The sequence below is a fragment of the Microcebus murinus genome, chromosome 4, assembly GCF_040939455.1.
Source record: "Microcebus murinus isolate Inina chromosome 4, M.murinus_Inina_mat1.0, whole genome shotgun sequence".
Classification (NCBI taxonomy): Eukaryota; Metazoa; Chordata; class Mammalia; order Primates; family Cheirogaleidae; genus Microcebus; species Microcebus murinus.
The window spans coordinates 82,757,664-82,775,790 of NC_134107.1; the positions used below are offsets into that span (position 1 = coordinate 82,757,664).

General features: G+C 37.5%; 1 protein-coding gene across 1 annotated transcript in view; it reads left to right on the forward strand.

Annotated features, from left to right (window-relative positions):
• The first annotated feature begins 473 nt into the window (after positions 1-473).
• CFAP300 (cilia and flagella associated protein 300) overlaps positions 474-18,127 on the forward strand; it is a 30,547-nt gene continuing 12,893 nt past the window's right edge. The window contains exons 1-4 of the mRNA XM_012770548.2: positions 474-616; positions 840-921; positions 9,570-9,645; positions 16,142-16,308. Coding sequence (XP_012626002.1) covers positions 507-616; positions 840-921; positions 9,570-9,645; positions 16,142-16,308 — 435 coding nt within the window. The 5' untranslated portion in view covers positions 474-506. The remainder of the gene's footprint in view (positions 617-839; positions 922-9,569; positions 9,646-16,141; positions 16,309-18,127) is intronic.

Sequence of the window (18,127 nt, forward strand, 5' to 3'; positions counted from 1 at the left end):
GTGCAGGGTGTATGGAAAATTTTTTTGGCCTTCAGATTTGACTTTTATAGGAAAAAAAAAAAATAAGCCAGATGAGAAAACAGAATATAGTCACATAGACATTTGTCTTCCAAAATAGATAAAACTAATTAATTCAGAATAATCTTTTCTTCAGAAACGTTTGAGTCACCAAGACTTAGATAACTATCAACCTGACATGACAGGTCTGAGTCTAGGACCCATGCTGAGTAATCATTATTGAGTTAACAAGTATCGACTGGCAATCGTTCTCCATCCTCGACCCCCAGTTTCCATAACCGCCCAGCCGCGGGTTGGGGACTGGCGCGGCTGGCACCGGGGAGGGCGGTGGCACAAGCCACTCTTCCCCTCGCAGCCCCGCCCCGCGGCGAGGCCGGGACCCCAAGGCGGGGATACGCGCGAGGCCCCGCCCCCGCAGCGCCGCGCAGACTCGACAGCCGCCGCCGTCTCTATGGAAACGGCCTCAGCTTCCAGAAGCCAGGGGCGCCATGGCGGCGGGGGAGCCGGGGGACTTGGGCGGCTACTACTTCAGGTTTCTGCCTCAGAAAACCTTCCAGTCTCTGAGCGCTCCGGAGATCACCAGCCGGCTCCGCCAGTGGTGAGGGGCCGAGGGGCAGGGAGAGAAGAGCCCCTCGGCCTTCGCGGCTGTGGAGGCGCGGGCCGGGCGTTTGGGGCGCCCGAGCCGGGTCGGCCCGGTCCTGAGAGAACCCTGAAGTCGCTGTGACACTGCGGCAGGGCGGATTCCGTGGGTGGGGTGGGCCGGTCGTGCACTCGGGGAGGGCGCCAGCCCCACGCTGACTTGTTTTCCTCCTCTGCCCCAGGTCCATGCTGGGCAGAATCAAGGCGCAGGCGTTCGGGTTTGACCAGAACTTTCAGGCCTATCGGAAGGATGATTTCGTTATGGTTGGTATAGGGGCTTGGAGAGTTCCTTGGTTCTCTTCTGATTTTCAACTTTACCCCACGTCGGCATAGACTCTTGTGAACACGCCATTGCTTAGCGACGTCGTTTGCTTGGAGTTTGGGAATGATGTAAGGTGCAAATGATATTTTTTAGAAGAACTTTTACATTTTCCACCACCATAAAATTTTCATCTAGCTCATTATTTCATTTTATTTTATTTATTTTATTTTATTTTATTTTTTGAGAGTCTCACTCTGTTGCCTGGGCATAGAGTGCCGTGGCATCAGCCTAGCTCACAGCAACCTCAAGCTCCTGGGCTCAAACGATCCTACTGCCTCAGCCTTCTTAGTAGTTGGGACTGTAGGCATGCGCCACCATGCCCGACTAATTTTTTCTATATATTTTTAGTTGTCCAGCTAATTTCTTTCTGTTTTGAGTAGAGACGGGTCTTGCTCTTGCTCACTCTGGTTTGGAACTCCTGAGCTGAAGCGATCCTCCGGTCTGGGCCTCCCAGAGTGCTAGGATTACAGGCGTGAGCCACAGTGCCAGACCAAGCTCATTATTTTACTACCTTCAGTATCTTGCCTTAGAGAACCTTCCAATTCTGGAAAACCGCTTTATCTCTAGAAAATCAGTTTTTCTTTTCTTTCATAGGCACACCTCATTTTAAAGTATTATTCCCTGGCTTTATTTACTAGGCTTAGCTCCAAATTCCTTTTGGTTATTTCTCAAAATCAAATCCACCCTTAGAACTGGGTAGTTCCAAATGAGAAATTCCAAAAAAAAAAAGTTTTAAGCAATGGCATGATAGTTAGAATAAGTCTCTGGCTGCTTGAGGTGACTATTTTGAAAGGGATAAAAATGCACTTGAAAAATTCACTTAAGTTCTGGTGTGTGTGTTAAAATTTAATCCTGTTATCTTCAATCCTGTTTTCTTTCTCATTCAGCAAATGGAAAATAATTGTTATGGCTTATGAAATTATCTTCATTCTTTGCCATTCATTTCCTTTATGCATTGCCTTTAGTTTATAGTTAGCATAGTTTATTTACTCATTCACAAATACTTACTGAGGGCCTGTCCTGTTCCAGGAATTCTGTCAAGTACTGAGGATACAGGGAGGAACAAGACAAGAGCCCAACTTTCAAGGATCTTACAGCCTGTGGCAAGACTTCCAGTCTGCCAGTAAATGAGAAGAAAGTCAGATCACTTCATACAGGGATAAGGGTAGTAAAGAAAATAAGAGGAAATGGGCAAGGGGGAACATTAGGTAGGATTGTCTTATAGTTCTGTAAGCTAGTAGTCCTAAATCAAGGTGTTGCCAGGGCCATGATCCCTCTGAAACCTGTAGGGGAGAATTTTTCCTTGCCTCTTCCTAGCTTCTAGTAGTTGCCAGCCATCCTTGGCATTCTTTGCCTTGCAGCTGCTGCACTTTGATCTCTGCCTCTGTTGGCCACATGGCTTTCTCCCCTCACCAGTCTGTATCTTTTCTCTTTGTATCAGGACACCAGTCAGATTGAATTAAGGGCTGGCCCTATTCTAGTATAACCTCAACTAGTTACGTCTGCAACAACCCTAATTCCAACTAAGGTCACTTTCTTTTTTTAAAAAAAAAAGATGAAGTCTTACCATGTTGCCCAGGCTGGAGTGCCATGGCTATTCACAGGCTCAATTATAGCTCACTGCAGTCTCCAACTTCTGGCCTCCAGCAGTCCTTCCACCTCAGCCTCCTGAGTAGCTCAGACTACAGGTTCACACCACTGTGCTTCACCTTAAGGTCACTTTCTGAGGTTTCAGGAAGGACATGAATTTTAGGGGGACATTATTCAACCCATAACAGAGGGTAAATTGATTAAATGTCTATTTCCCTCTACCTAAAATAGTGTTATAATGCAATTATAATGTTACTGATAATGACATTAATGATATTTTTCAAATATTCATGGTTAGATTTATATCATTTTTTTATATTTTTCATTTATACCACTACTGGCTCTCAATATATTTTTTAAAGAAAATCAGGATTTTAAATAACTGAATTTTAGAGTGTTATAAAAATTTTTATATAATTTACTTATTCAATAAATATTTGTTGAATACTTACTGTGTCACTTTTGGGGGGTGTTAAAAAGATGAAAAGATCTGACCTGATCCCAGCTTATAAGGCATGTACAGTTTGGGAAGCTAGAAATGTAAAGAAAATTTTCTATGACACAATAAAATAATTGCTATATTAGAGGATATAGGAATGGTGGGAGGGGAAATCACCCAATGAAGAAGGGGCTTTGGTTTCAGAGAAAAATTCATGGAGAAGGGTGTACAATTAATTTTGGTTGTTCAGCAGATACGGAGCTCTTCAACAAATTCAAGATTCATCCATAAAACTCTACCAATTTCTGTAGTTTTTTTCTAATTTTCAAGGTCTTGATGTTTGTTTATCATTTTTTCCCATGAGGTAGACAGTGTTATTCCCATAATTCAATTCAGAGGACTATACTCATACAATCATTATTTTTACTCATGTAACTAACTTGGAAGGAAATAAAGCATTGTGCTTAAAAGTATCTCCCAGAAGGGGATTTACCTTGAAGCTAATGAATCTTTGGGACCCCTCATTGGCTCAAGCTCCTCACTTACAGAAGCACCTTCCAAGAAACTGAGAGACTGTAGCAATATGTGCACATGGTAATATGTTTTTGAAAATTGTCAAAAGTAAGATATTTTTGTTTTCTTAGAGCCCCTAAATTTGTATAAGCTTGAAACCCTTTTACAAAACCTGGATCCTCCCCCAATTTGGCCTCTAGTTAATGATCTGGGTTAAAATTCCAACTCTGCCAGTTATAAGCTATGTGACGTTTAGCAAGTTTTTAAACCTTCCCCAGCCTCCTTTTACCTTTTTATAAAATGGTCACAGTGCTGGGCACATAATAAGTGCTTCATTAGTATTTGAATATGCAAATAATACTGAATACATGGTGAGATTTTATGAAGATTAAATGAAATAATATATATAAAATATTTAACAAAATGCCTCGTAAGTACTATTATTGTTAGTAACATTTGTACATTGCTTTACCAAGTATTTTTCTACAGCAGTAGTGACTCCTGTGCACTCAGATTTAGCTTTCAGCACTTTTTAGACATTTATCACTTATATAGGTTTGGTATTTTGATCCGTATTTTACAGCTAAGGAAACTAAAATTCAGAAAGGTTAAGTATTTTGTGCAAGAATGCCCAGCAAAGGGCAGAACTCAGGTATTTTGACTCTATATTCCATGCTGTTTCTACTACCAACACTCATAACTGAACAAAGGGTATTGTTTAAACTAGAATTCCAGAATTTGAATTTTCCTTTTCAATTTAAAAACAAATTATGTTCCAAAAGTTCATTTGTGAAGTGATAAATGGGTAGAAGGAAGGACACATTTCTCCAGCATTCAATTTTTTGGTTCCTAAGTCTATACAGATAAATACATACAATTAAAGACAGGGAAACAGATCAAAAATTGCTTTGCAGAGTGAAAAGTGATATAATATATACTATAGCCCCAAGGTACTTTGGTGGCACAAAAGAGAAAGTGGTCATTTTTGACTGAGGTGGTCAGATGAGAGTTTATAAAAGATAAGACTTGAGGTAGGTCCTGAAAGATGAGCAGGAGTTTGTCAGGTAGACAAAGTGGTGGAATAATATTGGAGACAGAGGTGGGATGATATTTTAGAAGACCTCTTGTGCCATTCAAAGGAGTCTGGGCTTTATCTAGCCAACAAGGGTCACTGGAAGGTTTTAAGCAAGAATTTAAAATTTAAACTATTGAGATCACCTTGGCATAAGTGTGGAGGATGGGCTGTTAGGACTGAATCATGAAGTAGTGAAACCAAATTGGAGACTGTTGTCTGCTAGATAGTATAGGCAGGGCAATGTTCTGAATTAAGACAGTAGTACTAGTATTGCCCAGAGAGACAGAGGAGGTCTTAAGGACTGATAAGATATTGATAGGGAGAGGGGGACGTGTAGGATGACTCCCAAGTTTCTGACTAGGTGGACTGGAGTGGCTAATTATGCCATTCGATGTGTAGAAAATGCGGAAGAATGAGGAAAATGAGTTCAGTTTTAGGCATGCTGAATTCGATATGCATCCAAGTAGCAATATTCTGGATAGTTGAATATAATATCTAACATTTGGTCTCAAAAGAGAGCTCTGTGCTCAATATACAGTGTTGACATCGTTATCATGGGACCCGGGATGATGAGAATTTTCCATATAAACAACTACAGGGAAGCCCCTTAATTTACAGAGCTTTCCTGGAAGCCTACACAACACTTCCGTTTACATCTTATGACCAGAACTTAGGCATGTGACCACATCCCAGGGAGGCTGAGAAATGCAGACAGCTGAACACGTTGTTGTTCCAAATAAAATCAAAATTCCTTAAGGAAGAGAGAATTGATATCTGGTCAGAAACCAGCAGTGTGCGAGATAGATGGCGTATCAAATAGCCTCTTGTATTAATGTAGAAATACTGTCTTTCCATTGTATATGCTGGATATAAAAAATAAAAATAGAAGTACTATTTTTTCCACTTTCACATTGTATGAAGCAAGTTTATTTAAAATCTTCATATGCATTTTGACATCATTATCTTTGTTATTACTGTAACTAGTTTATAAGTGATCTAATATTTTTCCAAAGCACATCAGCTTTCCTAAAGTCAGAATACAGAGTCCTTTCTACTGCCTCACTGGAAATTCTATAACAAACCAAAAATACCATTTGTATGTATTAGGACAGTTTTTTAAAAAAATTCATTTATTAGGTATATAATTTGTACTTTCAATACTATAACTTGCATTATTTTATTTAGGGAGCCTTTATAAAGACTTATTTCTTCTAGTTATAGGTCAAATCACTGCAGGCCAGTTGGTCTGTGTCCATTTATAATGATATAAAAAATATATAATTGTTAAGTTTATAACTCACAGGAAAATTTATTAAATCTAAATTAAATTTCCCTCTTTTTAAATAATTCTTTCAGAGGTCAAAAAAAATTCAAAGCCAGTATGACTTGAGGTTAATTCCAGCTTATGTGTCTTTTTCAAAATGTTCTGTTATATAAATTAAAATACTTGCATGAATACCCTTTAATGTGAATGACTTTATAAGGCAGCTTCTTTTTCTGAAGAATACTTTGGAGGAGAATTTATTTTTTATGATTTTTCATAATATTTTTTATAATTGATACCTTCTTTAAAAATATATGTTTACCTTTATTCCTCACCACTAAAATGTAAAATCCCTGAGAATTGAAACTTTGTCCTGGTTGGCATAATGTACACATTTATAAATAATCCTCACTTCATATGCCTGATCCTCTTCACCATTCCCTTTCTCATTAAATGGCATTTATTCTGTTTTTCAGAATAGTTTTTCATGAAAAAAATCCCAGGAATCATTTTTGATTGTTCCTATTCCCTTTGTTTCTCCTAAATATCATCGAATCCTTCTACTTCTCTACCTCCCCACTTGCTACCACCTCGATTGATGAGAAGATCAGTTCCTCCCAGATTACAGCAGTGACCTCCCTTCTAACCAGCCTATTTACAGCCCTTCAATTCATTCTCCACACTGCAGCCAAAATGAACTTTAAAAAATATGATTCTGATTACTCTCTCTTCTGCTTAAAACCCTTTAGTGTCTTCCCCCTGCCCTTAGATCAAAATACTGATCGAGATCTAAATCAATTTTAAATCAGGATTAAAATTCTTTGCTTGACTATTATGTCCAGTTTAACTCCCCACCCTCATCTGACCATTTGTCCTTCTGGTCACACTGAACCTCTTCACTTTTCCTTGAATGGAATGTCCCATCCTTTCTTACTTTACAGCCTTAAAATTTGCTGTATTTTCTACTTTTTAAAATAATGGTCTTTCCAGGCACATACTGACTGGAACCAGTTTAGGAAGGCCTGATTGCTAAATTTTTAGGAGCCTTTGTTTGCTGGTTGCTATGCTTGGCAACTTGAAATCCACCATGGAAATCAGCAAATGCTACATATCAGGGATTTGGGGGGAGGGAGGGGAGTAAGTTGTTAAACATTTACCAGTATACCTCTTTGCCCAGCTAATTCCTACTCACCTTTCAGATCTAAACCTGAATGTTCTTTCTACATTAACCATTCTTCCCAACACTGAATTCTGCCTATTATGTACTTTTATATCACCTGCATTTCTTTGTAATACTCATGGCATGTTACTCTCTCTCATTTTAGTCTATAAACTCCATAAGGTCAGGCACTGTGTCTATTGGATTTTAGAATTAGAAAGTCAAGGGTACTATTAGTTATATGATGGGAGCAAGAGCTGGATACAGAGGAATGAGTGGTAGATAAAAGAAGTGAGATAGGCTGGTCCGATGGTAGTGGGTTATCAGAACTTATTCACATTAGTGTCACTAAAGTTGGTATTCAACCCCCCACTGCTAAATTTGACTGGCTTTAAAAAAAAAAAAGAAGTGAGACCGTTTAGATTCCTCTCTTAGGAAGCTATTTAGGAAAAGAGAAGGTGATCACGGAAGGGAATGTTAAAAAAAGGAAAATGTTTATTATAACAATTTAAACAATAAATAACAATTCATAGAAAAAATCAAAAATCTTAATACCAATCTTAACCCCAACCCTCTATCCCCTCAACTCTTCTCTTATCACAAGTCTATAACCACTACTTCTGAGGTTGTTTGATACATATTCTTCCTTAGTTTTCTTTATGCTCACATAAATGTATAGAGATTTAATTTTGTTTTATTATATATACTACTATTAAACTATCCTCTTTTGACTGAAAATATTTATGGTTTTCCCTTAAGGTCAATACATAATCTATTCAGGGATGTTTAGTAACTGCTATATGCCAGGCCCTGTTGTAAGCCCTGTTGGATATAGCAGTAAATAAGGAAAACAGGACCCCTGCTCTTACAGAGCTTACATTCTATTCTTATACTTTTTTTCCAGTAACTACATACTGTCTGCTATAGATGCACTGTATTTTATTAATGGACATTGAAGTTGTTTCAAGGTTTTGACCCTATAAAAAATAATATATTTTTTAAACTCTTATATATAAATCTAATCTGCTGGTGGTTTCAGAACCCTAAAGTAGAGTTTATTGGGTCATAAGATATGCATGTATTTATTTATTGTTCAAGACAATAGCAAATTACTTTCACAAAATGTTATAAAGATTCACACTTTCTGCCAGGACCTTGTGAGAGTGGCTAATTTCTGATACCGTCACCAGAAGTTACCAGTCTTTTTAACTTTGGGCAATGTAATGGATAAAAGTGGTATCTTCTAGGTTTTATGTTCATTTCTTTAACTGTACTTGAAATCGAGCATCTTTTCTTAAGTTTATTGGTTATTTTTACTTTTCACATGCCTGTTTGTATCCTTTGATCAGCTTTGAAACAGGTTGTTGGTTTTTCTTACAAATATTTCACTTCTGTTTTAACCACTGAATATTTTAACTTCCCGTTTCTTTTTATCATATTTGTTACAAATATTTTCTCTCAGTTTTCTGTTTTTCTTTTGTTTGTTGCTTATCATGGACATTATATTTTCTGGCTGCCCAGTACCTTTTGAACACCTATGTGATTTAGAGGTAACTTCTACCCTTAATTTTTAGAAAGTCCAAGTGGAACCCCCCAAAATGCAAGGAACTCCCTTGCATTCACAGCATGAGTCTGGGACTTAGGTTTACCAATCAGGTTCATCACCGCTGAGATTTTGAAATGAACAAGTTAAGGAAGGAGGCACAAACAGTCCATTCATTGGCAAAGGTAGAGGCAAAGACATCCAGCTTTCAGGCAGTCATAAAATAGCAGTGGCCTTCGTCTTTGACCACCCTTAACATGCCTGATATTGGAAGCTAAGGCAGGGTTGGGCCTTGTTAATACTTGGATGAGAGAAAGGAGTGGTGGTGGCTTCCTCTAGTACTTGATGATGCTGTAGCAAGAGTGGCAGTTTCCTCACCAGGGCAGTACTGTATTGATTCTGGATCATTCTTGGGTCTAACTTGAGCCTGATGCACTCCACCTCCTGAAAATTTTCTGGACTGCCAGAAAATTTTCTGGACTGTATGCTTTTCATACAATTTTCTTGTGCCTTTTCAGCCTGAGTCAGCTGCTGGTGCTTGGAACTGAAACTCTTACCTACTTTATTGTCTTTTGCCGTATAGAAAATTTTCATTTTATGAAGTCATATTTATCACTTTTCTATTACATGCCCCTTGAAAAGAATTAAATTGATAGTTACTTTTACATTTAGATCTAGTATGTGAGTGGTTACTAAGACAATTCAGAAAACAAGATTGAAGGAAAACAAAGTTTTCAAACACTATATAACCTTCTAACATTTACTGAAAATCATTATTTTCTATTAAATTAAATCCCAAAGACATCTATACTTGGACACACAATGTCGTTCATACTGTCCCAATTTAAATGTAATAAAACTTCTTTATAAAACATTTATTACTTAGACATTTACTAATTCAAAATTGTCCTTTCTCTCTATTTGAATTAAATGAGATTGTATTATAGTTAATTTACTATCGTTTATAATAAAGAGTCTAACTTGTTCCCTTCAAATCTATATTTTAGGCTTTTTTCAAAGACCCAAATGTTATTCCCAATTTGAAGTTACTTTCAGATTCTTCTGGACAGTGGATTACATTAGGTAAATAAAATTTATTTTCATCTTTTCAGGTGACTATTTTACTATTATAACAAATTTTGCCTCAGAAATTTTATTATTAAAATACAAATTGTGAATAATGACTCATCTGTTTAATAAAAACAAGATCAAGTATGACCAACTGTGCCAGGCCTGCCCTGCATCTCTCTGCTGGGAGTCTACTGCTACTGTTCTGGCTTAGCACATAAGAGCAATTTTTCTCTCTTTTGTTCATTTGGAAGGTATTTATTTTGTATCTTCCATGTACTCTGCTAGATGTGGGCAACATTAAAGTGAATAAGAGAAAACCTATACTGAAGGAATTTGTTGAAAATTTGTTGTTAAAATTTATGTATGTGTGTGTAATGATGTATAAAAAGTGCTATCGGAACGGAAGAAGGGGAGTGATCAGTTATACCCAGAGGGAAAGAATCAGAAAAGAGTCAACTGATATGGGGATGCTTGGGCAAAATCTCAATTAGAATGGGGGCATGGATTTGTGACACAGGAATCAGCCAACTACAGAACTTTTTTTTTTTTTTTGAGACAGAGTCTCACTCTGTTGCCAGGGCTAGAGTGCTGTGGCATCAGCCTAGCTCACAGCAACCTCAAACTTCTAGGCTCAAGCAATCCGCCTGCCTCAGCCTCCTGAGTAGCTGGGACTACAGGCATGTACCACCATGCCTGGCTAATTTTTTCTATATATTTTTAGTTGGCCAATTAATTTCTTTCTATTTTTAGAAGAGACAGGGGTCTCGCTGTTTCTCAGGCTAGTTTCGAACTCCTGGCCTTGAGCGATCCTCCGGCCTCGGCCTCCCAAAGTGCTACGATTACAGGTGTGAGCCACTGCGCCCAGCCTGGAACTTTGTTTATAATAATAATATGTTAAATCATAGAATCGAGTCTTAAGTTCTCAAAGGCAAACTTTTTAATAGTAATATTTTTATAATACATTGAAACAGCTAGAAATTTTTCAAGAAAATTACCCAAACACTTAACACTCACTTAAATCTCTTAAATAGCCGGGCGCAGTGGCTCACGCCTGTAATCCTAGCACTCTGGGAGGCTGAGGCGGGCGGATTGCTCAAGGTCAGGAGTTCGAAAGCAGCCTGAGCAAGAGCGAGACCCCGTCTCTACTATAAATAGAAAGAAATTAATTGGCCAACTAATATATATATAAAAAAATTAGCCGGGCATGGTGGCGCATGCCTGTAGTCCCAGCTACTCGGGAGGCTGAGGCAGCAGGATTGCTTGAGCCCAGGAGTTTGAGGTTGCTGTGAGCTAGGCTGACGCCATGGCACTCACTCTAGCCTGGGCAACAAGCGAGACTCTGTCTCAAAAAAAAAAAAAAAAAAAAAAAATCTCTTAAATAACTCAGGTCAAGGAAAAAAATCAGAGAGTTAATAAAAGACTATTTTAAAAACAAAACATGAGCACTGTATTTTATATTTTAGGTTGAGGTCTCTTAACAATAGAATAAATAGAAGCAACATTCCATTTAGAAGGAGACTCTGGTTAGTAATATGGATTTGTACTCAAAACAATGCAAATTGGCTGGGCATGGTGGCTCACACCTGTAATCTTAGCACTTTGGGAGGCTAAGGCAGAAGGATCACGTAAGGCCAGGGGTTTGAGACCAGCCTGAGCAGGAATGAAACCCTGTATCTACAAAAAATACAAAAATTACCTGGGTGTAGAAGTATATGCCTGTAGGGTCAGCTACTTGGGAGGCTGAGGCAGGAGGATCACTGGAGTCCAGGAGTTTTGAGGTTGCAGTGAGCAGTGATCATGCCACTGCACTCTGGCCCAGGAGACAGATCAAGACCCTGCCTCAAAAAAAAAATGCAAATTGATTTTATATTATTTTTTATGTTTAGAGACAGGGTCTCACTCTGTCACCCAGGCTGGAGTGCAGTGGCGTGATCATAGCTCACTGCAACCTCAAACTCCTGGGCTCAAATCATCCTCCCACCTCAACCTCCCCAGTAGCTAGGACTATAGGCATGTACCACCATGCCCAGCTAATTTTTAAATTTTTTGTAAAGATGAGTTCTCACTGTATTGCCCAGTCTGGTCTTGAATTCCTGGGCTCAAGTGATCTTTCCATCTCGGCCTCCCAAAGTTCATGAGCCACCATGCCCAGCACAAATTGGTTTTAAATTAGATGGTTTTTTTGTGTGTGTATGTGGTATTTTGGTAAATTATTACATTGTATTTTCATATAATTCTTGAGTAGCCTTACACAAAAGTAACTTTTCTTATAGTATTAGTCAAGAACAAGATTACAGACAGTTCATAACAGACTTAGTAGGTCAGATTTTATTGCTTTTGGCTAAAGACTACTGCAAAATTTAAGAACAAAAAGCTGGTACAGCCTGATCTTCAGGCTGCTTACAACATTAAATGAGTATCTGAGCAGATATATTTACTAAGTTCAAAATTGTTAAAAGGAAATAATCAGAGCCATGTATTACAGTGTTTATAAAACATGTTTACAGTATCTTTAGTTAATTCATTTAAAAAAATAAGGTTCACTGAAATAAGTTTTCAACTTTCCCTATATTAATACATACACAAAATAGCACTGACTTTTTCCTAATATTTGAAGAAAGCATTGCAAAAAGAGAGGTTCTAAAATTTCACATGTGCCTGATAGGATGAATTCGAAGTACTCTGAAAAATAGAGCAGAAAGGTAGCACTCTATTTCAGAAGTAGAAATTCTAGTGGATTGCTAGTACTCTTCCATTAGCTCATTTCTATCTCTACTTATTTTTCTTTTTCTATTATATCAGTCATCTTCTCTCTAATTTTTCTCTGGGGGCCTCTACAAGCAAAAAAAACAGCTTTTTAAAATAGGAGAAAAGACATTCTTTTAGCAAATGTATCAGTTCTAAAGAAAGTGATGGTGGAACCTCCTTCACTATTAGCTGTACTGCCTAGATTGGCAGTTGTTGATGCTGCTTCATCCTCTCAGCCAGCTGCCATTGGCCCATTTGTCGTGACATACTTTGTCTTTTTTCGATAGCGTATAATAGATGTTTTCTATGTGTTTAGCTAAGGACATCATATACATTACTTCCTTTAATTCCCAAAACAGCTCTAAGAGAGGTATTATTATATATCCCAGTTTTACAAATGAGGAGTCAGAGACATAAGCTAACTAAGTTGTGCAGCTTTATACAGCAGTCCAAGTCAGGTTTAAAATTCATATCCAGGCTCCAGAATTGAAGACCTTGACCATTTTCACTCTCCCGCCTCTGACATTTCCATGTTGATGAGGTTGGTAGAAAAGTACTAACTTAAAACACCAAATAAAAAGGAGAAAACCACTGTTTTATAATGCTAGTATTAAGGGGGAAAAAAACAATGTAATTCTTAACTTTTTGTATGTGGTCATAGTGATTCATCAGATATCTTACAAATACTGGAGACATAATTTAATGAAATTCCTACATAACAAGTTAACAAATGAATTGTGCCCCTACCCCAAATTCATATATTTAAACTCTAACCCCTCAATGTGATGATATTTTAAGATGGAGACTTTGGGAGATAATTAGGTTTAGATGAGGACCCAACACTGGATCCTTCATGATGGATTAATGCCCTTATAATAAGAGGAAGAAACATCAGAGCTCACTCTGCCATCTAAGGACACAGAGAGAAGGTAGCTTTCTGCAAGCCAAAAAGAAGGCCTTCACCAGAAACCAAATCATCTGGCATCTTGATCTTGGACTTCCCACCTCCCAGAACTTTGAGAAATAAATGTCTATTGTTTAAGCTACCAAGACTGTAGTATTTTGTTACAGCAGCCCAAGCAGACTAATACAGATTTTGGTGCAGAGAAGTGAGGTGCTGCCATAACAAATACTTGAAAATGTGGAAGTGGCTTTGGAACTGAATAAAGAGTAGAGGCTTGAGGTACATGCTAGAAATATGGATGTTAGGGTGATTCTGGTGAGAGCTCCCAAGGAAATAAGGAACATGTTATTGGAAACTAGAGGAAAGATGAACTTTGTCATAAAGTGGCAAAGAACTTGAACAAATAGTGTTCCAGTGTTTTGTGGAAGGTAGAACTTGCAAGCAATGAAGTTGGAGATTTGGCTGAAGAGATTTATAAATGAAATATTGAAGTAATAGCTTGCTTATAGTAAAATGTAAAAGGAGGGAGATGAATTGAAGAAAGAATCCTTAAGCAAAAAGGAACCACAACTTGATGATATAGAAAGTTCTCAACCTATCCATATCGTAAAAATGAGAAAGCTTGTTCTGAAGAAAATGCCAAGGGTATGGATAAACAGCCATCTGGTAAAGAGATCACGAGTGCAACTCATAGACAAAATCAGCCATTTCAAGAGAAGTCAGGAAGAGAGATAGAATTGTACCAGCAAAGACACTGTCACTTTGAACTAAAGGGGCCAGAAAAAATGAGATGAGATGAAGGCAGGCTGTCTGACTTCTTAGATCCTACAGGAACAGACCATAGAGCTATTTAAGGCAGTTCAAAGATCATCAGGGCCACTACCTCCATTTCAACAGGCCAGATAGCCTTCAGCCAAAGCCTTGAAGACAGGGCAACCCGCAGAGCCTGGGGGCCAAGTCGACCATGTAGAACCTTGGGAGTTGGGCCACCCAGATCTTTCAGGGCTCTACTCCCACCTGGGTTGAGGAAAGACCACCATCCCAGTGGGTCCAGAAGGCAGAGTATCAAATCAAAGATTATTCTTGAGATTTCATATTTTGAAGCCCCATAATGATCCTCTTCCCCAGGGGTCCTCAAACTTTTTAAACAGGGGGTCAATTCGCTGTCCCTTAGACAGAGAGTGCGCACTGTGGGCCCTGGAAGAGTTGGCTGCTAAGCAGGACAAGCAGCTGCTGCAAAAACACTTGGCGGGCCAGATAAATGTCCTTGGCGGGCAGCATGTGGCCCACAGGCAGTAGTTTGAGGACACCTGCTCTTCCCCATCGAACCCTAATTACTTTCCAAAGGCCCCATTTCCAAATACCATCACATTGGTAGGTAAGAGTTTCAGTATGTGAGGCAAACAGTTCAGCCTATAGCAAATGCTCTATTTGTGTGTCAAATTAAGTGGATTGAATTTAATTACTTTTACCATCCAAACCCTCTTGCCACCCCCAAATCATAGCTGGGACAGATTAATTAAAATGTCGTGCCCAATGTCAGTCCATCATCCTGTGTCCACCAACCGATTTTCAGAAACTGTTAGGCTCTACACTGCTCTTGTTCTTTGGTCTTTCTACATTACTCAGAACTACTCTATCATTTTCTATGATCTTCTTTTCACTTTAATCCCCTGGGGAGGATTTTTCCTCTGAAACAAAAGGAGCTTCTCTTAGCAGCATAGCTTTTGAAATTACTGAGGCATACACATTTCCTGGCTTTGGCATCTCTCTTGCCTCCACACTAGTCCAGTTCTGGATCAGAACATAGAACAACAGGTCCTAGCATGACTCTAGGTAGACAGCCAAAATAGAAGTGCAAACAATTGCCAGCATTACTCCTCTTAAGCCCAAGCTGCTTTTAGGTCAAAGGTCCAGCAAATGTATCCCAGGAGGGGATACACCAAGGGCCACCTCGCCTAGATTTACAATTTCCTTAGAAGTGTAAGCAAAAGAGCACCACTCCCCTTATATCTGAGTAAGTACATATGTATATGTGTGGACATAAGAAACAGATTCAGTGATTGAGGTAATAATAAAAATATTCACTTTAATTTTTATGACTTTCTATAATTTAATAGAACCCTTAGTAGCAGAAAATTCATTCCTGAAAGATACATTCAGGAAATAAGTGTGGGGATGGGGAAGGTGGGTGGGGGAAAGAACTAAAACTACATGAGAAAAATAGACAAAATGTCATTATTTCAAACTTCTTTAATTCTGAACTTGTGATAACTTGATTAGGGCCTGGTTTGAAAGTTACCTTGACTTGGAAAACTTTTTTATAGTAAGTACTGTAAATGAGATCACAAAAGAGAAATGTTTGCCTTTCTTTTTTTTAGTTTTTCCTATTTTATTAGCATAGTCAGCTGTAAGGGAGAAATGTTTAAATGGAGAGAAAATGTTTTCAAGATACCCTCAGGGACTTTACAAACACCCATGAATTAAAATTTTTGTTATATGAATTATAGGGCATTAAGCATAATACTAATCTAAAATCATATAAAGTAATCCTATGCTTTTCCCATGCTTAAAGGTGGTGTAAGAACCCTCTACTACACAGAAAAATGTATTTCACTTTTAAGTATTCCTAATTTACATTCATCTAGGCCTGAAATGGTGAGTTTTTGTTATAAACTTTTAATGATTAAAATAAAAATTAAATAGAATCCACAAACTAGTATATCTTTTAAATATATAAAAATATATAATATTTGGTTGCTTCTTAGAATCTCTGCATAGTGATTTATTTTGGATATGATTGAGAATACTAAGTTAATTTTCAATCTCTATTCTTTATGAAATATCCTTTTTCAGGAACTGAAGTGAAAAAAATTGAAGCTATAAATGTTCCTTGTACACAGCTTTCAATGTCATTTTTTAACCGGTTATATGATGAAGATATTGTACGAGACAATGGATATATTGTTAAATGTTTAGATTCTTTTTGTGATCCATTTCTCATTTCTGATGAGTTACGAAAAGTAAGTACAGAATATTAAAATTTCACAGTGGAATTTTATTTCAGAAAATGAAAAATGTCAAAAACTTTTGCCTGCCTAAAGCCTATAAAATATCTCTTGTTAATAAATAATGATCAATATTAATGATTACATTGGTAGATTTCTTCTTAGCACTTTTACTATCAACTTAATTATTTGTGTATTTCAATAGTTCTCTAGTTTTCAAATGGGTGATACTAACATCTGATGGGTAGAGGCTAGTAAGTTCTCAACCAGGTGCTACTAACATCTGATGGGTAGAGATGCTGCTAAACTCAGAGGACAGTCCCTCACAACAAAGTTATCTGGTCCAAATGTCTACAGTGCAGAGGTAGAGAAATCCTGGCTTATGTAATTCATGGCTATTTTTCTTCAATCTAGGGCTCTTAACATATAAAATGAATATTTTTATATTTATTAATTTATTTTAAATGTGTTTCAAGTATGTGCCTGAATGACAAGGCTGAGTACCAGAAATGCACCCCAAAAAAGCAAACTCAAACCAGAGTTAACCTCACATGATCTTGGAAAATGTGGCACTTGATTAATACTATTGCTTTTGCTCACCATGGTGGATGGAAAGTGGATTATTTACATATTCAAATGAATATTATAAACATCCTTGGAGTTAAAGAATCTTTTTATCTCATTGCTGAAATCAACAAGGTCATTTGATTAGCTAAATTAAATTTTGTTTTAATGAAAGGTACACTGAACTTAGAATGAGAATATGTGGTATTATTACCTTATTCCTAATTACCTTACTTTATTCCTAATTTATGATTTACAAGATAATAGCCTTGGGCAAATCATTCAATCTCTTGAGCCTCAGGAGATGTACAATATGGAGATGAAAATGCCCATTCTACCTTTTTCCTAAAATCATTTAGAAAATGAGTTGAAGCATTTAAATGCACTTTTAGAAAGTATGAAATGTTGTTAAAATGAAATGTATTATTAATGTTGTTATTATAGTTATTGAGAGTATTAAAAGTGATTAAAATTTGTACTTTGGCATCAAATAAAGATAGGTTCAAATCAAGGCTTTATCACTTAATAACCATGATACTTAACCTCTTTAAGCATCCCATTTCTTCATCTATAAAATAACTATAATGTGTGAATTACATGAGATAATGCGTTTAAAGTGCTTAGCACAGTGCTTTGCACTTAGTAAGCTTTCCATAATATTAACAACTACTATTAACTACTACTACTATAATTATTCTCCTCCATTAAAAGAGAAGGGAGAAGTACAAGTCTATTATATTGCAAATCTAGATAGGAATGAACGAGGAAAGCTGCTGATCTACTACCATTCTGGCCACAGGAATCTTGTCTGTAGGAGAAAGGGAGATATCCAGCCAGTTTATACATTGATCTACACTAGGGCAATATCTAAAAGGACTCTAATTTAGTTTAAGAAGAAAGTGAGATTAACTTACTGAGAATAACCAAACCCACACAATTGAATGAAACTACATACAGTTAGCTCTTTAGTTAAAGGAGGTATATTTGTATCTAACATGAGATGATATACATGCTATACAGTGGGGATCTGATATTAATTTCTACTCCTCCTTACCAAGAATTAGAAATTACCATTCAGGAAATGTTTGGTCTGGGTTTCCCTCCTTTTGGTTACTGGTAATGTTAGCTCTTTTCTCTCTCTCTTTCTCTCTCACTGTTCTGCTCTGGCGTAAGGGTCTCAAGACCCTTACCTTTAATTTCGGATAATTCACCATCCCTTCTACAGGAAGAGCCTCTTCAATTTATTTTTAAAAAGAGTATTTGTTTCCCA